The sequence below is a fragment of the Salvia splendens genome, chromosome 22 (assembly GCF_004379255.2).
Source record: "Salvia splendens isolate huo1 chromosome 22, SspV2, whole genome shotgun sequence".
Taxonomy (NCBI): domain Eukaryota; kingdom Viridiplantae; phylum Streptophyta; class Magnoliopsida; order Lamiales; family Lamiaceae; genus Salvia; species Salvia splendens.
The window spans coordinates 22386425-22394979 of NC_056053.1; the positions used below are offsets into that span (position 1 = coordinate 22386425).

At 39.8% G+C, this 8555-nt stretch overlaps 1 protein-coding gene across 2 annotated transcripts; it reads left to right on the forward strand.

Moving 5' to 3' along the window:
- The first annotated feature begins 450 nt into the window (after positions 1-450).
- Positions 451-8320, forward strand: LOC121785814. 2 transcript variants are annotated; one of them, XM_042184260.1, is made up of 4 exons: positions 451-986; positions 2108-2479; positions 2625-7025; positions 7708-8320. In XM_042184260.1, the coding sequence occupies exons 1-3, from the start codon at positions 873-875 to the stop codon at positions 6984-6986; spliced, it is 4848 nt and encodes a 1615-aa protein (XP_042040194.1). In that variant the 5' UTR covers positions 451-872; the 3' UTR covers positions 6987-7025; positions 7708-8320. The 2 variants fall into 2 exon arrangements, with proteins under 2 accessions (XP_042040194.1, XP_042040195.1); XM_042184261.1 differs by having other exon boundaries at positions 7711-8320.
- The last annotated feature ends 235 nt before the right edge of the window (positions 8321-8555 follow it).

Here is an 8555-nt window from a genome sequence, read left to right on the forward strand (position 1 = left end):
GAAGATGAAAAGGTTTGTATTCTACAGAGACTGGTTAGAAATATTAATATAGTCCTTTTGTCCTTCAAAACTCAGTAAACTTATCAACATTAGCAATTTATATATGACTAGACAAAAGTAAAATAAAAACTAGTCATAAAAGCAAGTTAACCATGGAAGTAATTATCGTTTCTGTTTTTGATATTATTCCTTCTACATATTTAGATTATGAATATTACTTCCATGCAAGATACTTATCAGGTATATAAGGAACAATAATTATTGGCTTTAATTAGTAAATCCAAGTAAATGAATATTGGGTCAACAATTTATTTATGGAAACAGAAGGGCTACAAATGAGATTTCCTAAATCTAAAGGAGTAGATTCATAATTATCACTAAATTCCGTTCGCCCAATGAGAAAATAAGAACTGCGTCGCACCCTTTGTCAGTCTGTTCATTTCTAAAAAAATTCTCTCTTGTATCAGATTCATCTAGTCCGCTAACTGTGCCCTCAACCTATATATTGATTTACCATATCCTGCAAAATTGCTGTTTAGTTCACTCGATTTGGGTATATGCATATGACGTGTTCGGGATCGGAAGGTTGAATTAGTTTGTGATTTCCGCGTTTTGCAGATCGCGCAATTGAAGCAGCTGCTACTTTCAGGTGTTGAAGGCCGTTTTCGATCATTAATTTCGGATGGTTTAGGGTTTTTTGATTGCCAATTAGGGATTTCTAGGGTTTTTTGAATAATCGAGATATTTAGGGTTTTGGATTTGCGAGAAGCGGAAAGGGTGAAGTTATAGGGCAATTGATTTGAATTGATGGTTGAAGGCAGTTTTTGGGGTTGTGTTGAATCTCGGAAAAATGCAAAGAAGGGATTTTTATTATGCATGGGAGGTTTCGGAGGGAAGGTGAGGGGAGTTGCAGAAGTCTACAGTGCAGTATCAGTTGGCATATGCACCCAACTGTAATTGCTGCGGATTCAAATTCGTTTTTTAAGGTGTGGACTCCTTTTTGCTTGTCAAAGTTTTGATTCTTTAATAGTATCGGTCGATTGTTTTGATTGAATATACTGTCAGGTTTTGATTGAATATGTCAATAATTGGCGATTTTAGTCGGGTATATATGTACTAAACTGTTGATGTTTTATGCATTAATGCATAAGATTTATTATGGGAACATTTCATATGTGCCTTGTGCTTTAGCGTGGATTTTGTGAATAGCTTTATGTTAATTGTATGCAGATATGAAAATATTCCCTCTGCTTCATGAATAGTGTTTTGGCGGATTTTCTACTAGTTGTACTGCTGGGCCAGGATTTTGCATTTTTCTGTTGGCAGTTGACAGATTGACCTGCCAAAACTTCAGAAAACAGCAATTTCATTCCTCAAATAGCTAGTGGTTTACCACGTTTACTATGTCACATGAGAATTGATACCGACTATATACAACCCTGCGAAGTTTAGAAAATCCTAATTTGTAGTATGAAGGATTGCTTAAGAAACTAAAGACTATTAACTGTAATTGGCCATCAAAAACTTCATAAGAAATAATGATCAGGAAAGAAATCGGTATTAAGGTACATTCTAATGAATGAAGGGGCTATGAGGTGAATTGTATTTTGTCTAGGCTTTGTCTGTTTATTTGATCAATCAATGCTGTTTTGATTCTTGTGGATGATGATTATTCACTGGTTTTTGAATTAGATTAGGTTCCTCACCTGTATATGGAATGTGAGTTTAGTAATTTATACTTCTCAGATGTATGGAAATATTGGTTCTGTATACCTTATAGTATCATCTATAACTGCTACTACTTATTATGATTAATACTTGCTTCTGACTTTTGATGAATCTAATAATGATTTCTTTTGGGGAATAGTAATCTCAACCAATCGTAGTTTTGATTCTTTTTTACATTATATTTGAGGAAAATGGAATACCATGTGACTTAAGTGTAATTTGGACTAATTTTCTGAAGTACACATCCCAAATAAACTCACTGCACCTTTTCCAGTTATATAGTATGGCTTGTCAGCCATTCAGGTTTATTTTTTAAGAAGCAAAATGTCAATGGATTGCATGAAACTTGACTATCATGTGTTTTCTTCATGTTTTGCAGGATGGTCGCAAAATCAATGTTGGCGATTGTGCTCTTTTCAAACCTCCACAGGATTCTCCGCCTTTTATTGGTTTAATTCGTCGGTTGACATTAAGTAAAGATAATAACTTGCGGATAGGAGTTAATTGGCTTTATCGACCTGCTGAGCTAACTCTCGAAAAAGGTCCTCTCTTGGACGGTGCACCAAACGAAATCTTTTACTCCTTTCATAAAGACGAAACCCTTGCTGCCTCTTTACTTCATCCGTGTAAAGTTGCATTTCTTCCTAGAGGTGCTGAACTTCCCACAGGGACATCCTCTTTTGTTTGTCGGCGCGTCTATGACATTGAAAACAAGTGTTTATGGTGGCTAACAGATCAAGATTACTTTAATGTTAGTTGTTGTTGGCATTTTTCTATAATTTTTTCTCCCTTCAGTTATATGTTTTACTGATTAGTGAACTGTTGGGGTAAGGTGGCCTTGCTGAGTTTTTCATTCCATCAGAATCTTTCTCTAAACATTTACGCATAACTTGCAGGAGCATCAAGAAGAAGTAAACCAGCTTTTAGACAAAACAAAGAAAGAAATGCACGGAACATTGCAGCCTGGTGGCCGCTCCCCGAAACAAGCTAATGGCCTAACTTCAGCAGCACAATTGAAACCTAGTTCAGAGAATGCCCAGAATAGTGGAACTTCCCTTCCTTCTCAAACCAAGGGTAAAAAAAGGGAAAGAGGAGACCATTCCACTGATTCTATCAAACGGGAGCGTTTCTCAAAGACAGATGATAGTGGCTCTGGTCCACACAAAATTGAAAATAATGTGAAATCTGATATTGCAAAAATATCCGAGAAAGGTGGAGTTGTAGATTTTGAAGGGGTTGAGAAGCTTTTACAATTAATGCAGCATAGAGTGGAGAAGAAATTGGATTTAATTAGCCGTTCTATGCTTGCTGGTGTAATAGCTGCAACTGAGAAGATTGAGTGCCTCAGTCGGTTTGTGCAGCTGAAGGGTTTGTCTGTATTTGATGAGTGGCTCCAGGAGATCCATAAGGGGAAGGTTGGTGGTGGGAATAATTCAAAGGATGCTGACAAATCTGTGGAGGAATTTCTTTTGGTTTTACTTTGTGCACTGGATAAACTTCCTGTAAACCTCCCTGCGCTCCAAACATGCAACATTGGTAGATCTGTGAATCATCTACGATCACATAAAAACGTAGAAATTCAAAGAAAGGCTCGAAGTTTAGTTGACACGTGGAAGAAACGTGTTCAGGCGGAAATGACTAATATTGACGCGGAGACTGGTTCCGCCCAAGGTGGACCCGTGTGGTCTTCCAAATCACGCCTCCCAGAGGCTTCCCATGCTGGTAGCAGAACACTTAGTGGATCTGATGTTGCTGTGAAAAGCTCTATCACTCAACATTCTGCATCTAAAACAACTTCAGTAAAGTCCTCGCATGGAGAAAATAACACAAAGTCTGCATCTTCATCTCCTGGTCCAGTAAAACCATCTTCGCCAGCGGCATCTGTTAAGGAGAGCCAACCTGGAACTTCTACTGGTGGCAGTGACACTCCTGAAGCCCCTCTGACTAGGGAGGATAGGAGCAGCAGTTCAAATCAGTCTCATATTTACAGTCCGTCAATTTCAACAAAGGAGGAGGGAAAGATTTCGGCTGCTATTTCTGCATCTGCTAGTAAGATATCAAGCAGTAGCTCTCGAAATAGAAAAGGTGGTGGTTTTCCAGGGGTTAGTGGAGTTCACAAAGACAGCAGCTCTAGCAGAAGTTTATCATCGATAAGAAATTGTACCTCAGATAAAGTATCTCAATCTGGTATGGCGACTGAAAGGGTTAGTGATGGACCGTTGCTTGAAGCAGGCAATCCGAAGCTAATTGTTAAGATACCAAACCGGTCACGGAGTCCAAGTCAAGGTGTCAGTGGAGTATCTCCTGAAGATCCTTCTGCTCTGAGTAGCCAATCATCTCAACCAGTGCTTTTGGACAAACTTGATCAGTTCGACAATAACTCAAGGACGAAGAGTGATGTTCTTCGATGTAATGCTAGTCCTGACACGAATGTTGAATCTTGTCGAGTCAATGATATGAAAGGTATAGTGAGTGGATCTGGGTCAGCTGCTGTTCTTCTCGAAGAAGAAAAAAGTATGTCAGCTGAAGACTCCAGGCAATCTGCGGAAGGCCCAAAAAAGAACCAACTAAAATGTGGAAAGTTGCATGAAACTTCTTTTAGCCCCATGAATGCTTTAATTGAAAGCTGTGTTAAATATTCGGAAGCGCACTCTTCATTATCTCCTGAGGATGATGTAGGGATGAACTTACTTGCTAGTGTGGCAGCTGGTGAAATGTCAAGATCAGAGTTGATTTCACCTACTGGTTCAACTGAAAGAAGCACACCTGCAACAGGAGTTTGCGTTAGTGCTGATGCAAAATCAAAGTCTTCTCCCGAAGATCAAATTCGAGGAACTGAAAGTCAGCAGCTTTGTGGTGACGGAGAAGGTGGTCTCAAGAAACAGGTTTTTTTAAATGGTTCATGCTTGGAAGATGGATTACATGTGCCTAAACAAGCATCATTTACTCCGGACATGGATCGTCGTCCATCCCATACTTCTGCAGACATGGCAGCTGGAGAGAAAAACAAACCCTATGACAATGCTAGCACAGATTCTAGAAGCACTGCTGACCATAAAATAGAGGTTAGTAAGAATTTGACTCAATTGACTGGTGCCAATCAGAAGACTGGAGATGGTGAAGTAAATGAAGAATATCAGGAGGAAAAGACCCCAACAAGTGATTCTTGCATGGATAATATTGTCGACTGTAAAAAAAATGGAACTAATGTTGCAGGGACCGAGTACAAATCTGGTGATGATCTCTCAGACACAGCTAAGGGGATTACTATTGCTGAAGATGCATCTCTGAACCAATTGTGTAATATCGAGTGCAAGAGTGATTTGAAGGATGGATTGATGGTGGGTGCTAATCCCATGAAGAAAATCACTGCTACAGTTGTAAAGTCTGAACTCAAAGATAGAGTTATTGATGAGAAGCCACAACAAACCTCATCACAACCAATACTTTCTGAAGATGGTGATGAAATGAAAGTTAGGGAAATTGATGAAAAGAATATCAAGGCTTTTGTGAGTGAGGTTGAAAGGGGTGACATCAATAGGAGAGTGGACAGAAACACAGCTCCTGATGCCTGTAGTGCTGGTTCATGTTCCACTAGTCATGGTCTAAAAAGTCATAATATGGAAACAGCTACAGAAAAGAAAGTGATCAACGAACCAGTTTCACTGCCTGAGACAGGGTTTCCTGCATCTGTTGCCAATGAAGGGCATACAAATAACAACATTAGAGGATCAAAGCCTCTTGGCAGTAAAGTTGACGAAGTAGAATCTGCTTCAAATGTTGCCAAAACGCCCTCTGCTGCAGCAGGAGCAGATTCAGATACGAAAGTAAGGTTTGATTTGAATGAAGGGTTTACTGTTGATGATGGAAAATTTGGGGAGCCAGAGAGTTTGGCGGCCTCTGTTTCAACAGCTGTTCAGATGTCCAACAGTCTGCAATTTTCTGTAAATCCTTATCCTACCCTCCATCCTGCTTCCATTACTGTGGCTGCTGCTGCAAAGGGCCCCTTTGTTCCTCCAGAGGACCTACTGAGAAGTAAAGGGGAATTGGGTTGGAAGGGATCTGCTGCCACTAGTGCATTTCGGCCAGCTGAACCTAGAAAAGCAATTGAAGCGCCTTTGGCTACAACTAATTTCTCATGTGATGCTTCTGCCAGTAAAAATGGCCGCACTATGTTGGATATAGATCTCAATATAGACCTAAATGAGCCAGATGAAAAAGTTCTTGAGGAGACAGCTTCTCGAGATTCTTATGTGGTTAATGATAGTTCTATATTGCTTAATAACAGTTCTGGTTTTACACCAGTTCTTGGCTCTGGTGGGCTGGATCTTGATTTGAATAGAGTTGATGAATCCAATGAGAATGGACAGTGTTCTACCAGCCGGAGTTATAATGAAGAGAGTTCTTTATTGCATCTCAAACCCTCGGGAGACTTAATGTCTGCTGATGTTCAAAGGGGTTTTGATCTCAATGATCAGCCTGGGTTTGATGATGGTAGTGCAGAGCACTTAAGGACCACTCAACAAGTCAAAGTTGCTTTGACATCCCAGTTGCCTTCTATTGGTCTTAGAGCAAATAATCCAGGACTAGGTGGTTTGTCGTCTTGGTTCCCACCAGCTAGTACTTATTCAACTGTGGCGATTCCATCAATTATACCTGATCGTACCGACCAATCCTTTCCAGTAATTCCACCTGGAGCATCACAGAGAATGTTTAGCCCTGCTAGCATATCTTCATTTACACCTGATGCTTACCGTGGATCAGTATTGTCATCATCTCCTGCTGTGTCATTCCCATCTGGTCCTTTCCAGTTTCCTGTGTTCCCTTATGGGCACTCTTTTCCTCTTCCATCTGCCAGTTTTCCAATCGGTGGAACCTCATATGCAGATGCCTCATCTGGTACTAGGTTTTTTGTACCACCTGTCAATTCTCAGTTGTTGGGACCAGTTGGTGCAATTTCAACCCAATTTCAGAGACCGTTTATGGTCAGCCTTCCAGATAATAGCAGCAATAGTGGACTGGAAAACAGCCGAACATGGAGTAGACAAGGTCTTGACCTCAATGCTGGCCCTGGAACTGTTGAAGGTGATGCCAGGGAAGATAATTTGCCTCATTTATCAAGTCAACACTCTGTTATCAGTACACGTGCGCAAGCAGAGGAACAAGCTAGGCTCTATCCAGTTTCAGGTTTGAAGAGGACGGAACCCGACGGAGGGTGGGATAAAGAAAACTTCAGATACAAGCAGTCATGGCAGTAGGACTGTAAATTTATAGGCTACCTGCTCAATTTAAGTCCTGTAAGTTTGCTTCTATTTCCCGTGCTTAATTTTTGTTCCCATGCTCATATAATTTCTTGTTTTTCTGCTGAGTTCTGACTGTTCGGTATGATTGATCTGGATATAGTTTTGTGCATATTAAAACACTGTTTGCTTTACTTTTCGTTTGGGTCTATAGTTTACTGATAATAGCTAAAAGGGATTATAACTTTTAAACCTATAGGTATTGTTTAAGTTTCCACAAAACCTGGGATAGGGCACGGTTACTTTCCTGCTTTTGTTTGTGAGGAAAACAGTAAGGCATTTTTTTTATCTGGAGATTCCAAATATACTTTTTGCTACTTGAAATAATGCGCTTGTGAAACACTATATTGCATAAAGCAGAGGTTTTCACATCTGCCTTTGCATTTAGGTTGGAACCCACTTCCATTTTATACTCCTGATGGGGAAATAAACTCATTAGTCTTACACTTTGTAAGTATCCTAACCGGCTTAAAATGCTATTACACCTTTAGTGGGCAACCTTTAGGCTGGAACCCCACTTTCAGTTGTTGCATGATTTTTCCGTCCATGTCATTTTTTGACTGTTAAATGTGCTTGTGTCAGGTGTTTGGCTGCACTATGACATACAAAATTTACTTCTAAAATGGACTTTGTTTTATGTGGATCTAATTCATATATCTTAATTGTCCTGGCTCTTCAGCAGGTTCTGAACCCTCATCCTGCTGGGATAATCTTCAAACTGTCGGTTATCTGAAGAGCTCATTTCTTTATCTATCCGGTCTCTGATGTCCCACCTCATCTGAGCATCAATGTTAACCTCTCCAAACACTACTGGGAGGATAGAGGTCCTAATCTACCTGTACATAGTTTGACTCCTGGAGAAGCCTGAGCTTTTGGCGCCAAGATATACTGAAGATTGATGTGCATAGTTTCTGGCTAACCGTTCTGAGGAGGCTGGATCTTCGATTTTATACAAGCCCTTGTGAATTTGAGCTTTTACTGTCATCATCCTTTGCACTTTTATACTTTTATTCTATTTTTTTTCCGCCCACATATTTTATAAGTAGATTTATGTCGAATTTTGGTTCTAATGGTTTTTCGTCTCAAGGTTTAGTTGTAATGGCCTTTGTTGTACTTCATCTTGGGTTTCGGCCTGCATTCGGATTACATAGCACGAAAGCAGAGATGTGCGTTGTTGTGTATTTCTGATGCACAATACTGGCAAGTGTAAAAGACGAGCAAGATTTTGCGTGGTTGCCTCTGCCCTGAGCAGCAGTGTTGGATGAGAAAATAATGGAGATGTGAAATTTAAATGCTTCATGGCATTGGAAAACAGACATTTATATCGTAGCTTAGTTTCAAGAATTGCATACTCATATTTCCTCAAAGATATTGGAATCATTAAAAGAGGAGGTTGCATCGATATAGTATACCAGTGGACTAAACACGATTTTAAGCATTTATGCAATTTTAGGAAGGACTAATGTGATGACTCGATTTGTTGCTTAATAGTAGCATATTGTACTTTTAACTACCTGAAAAAATAAT

What these genes read in the sequence shown, in the direction of transcription:
- LOC121785814 (XM_042184260.1), top strand. Translation starts at nt 873, where the DNA reads ATGCATGGGAGGTTTCGGAGGGAAGGTGAGGGGAGTTGCAGAAGTCTA. An exon ending in ATTCAAATTCGTTTTTTAAG is followed by an intron (nt 987 to 2,107) that starts GTGTGGACTCCT and finishes CATGTTTTGCAG; the next exon opens with GATGGTCGCAAAATCAATGT. An exon ending in CAGATCAAGATTACTTTAAT is followed by an intron (nt 2,480 to 2,624) that starts GTTAGTTGTTGT and finishes CATAACTTGCAG; the next exon opens with GAGCATCAAGAAGAAGTAAA.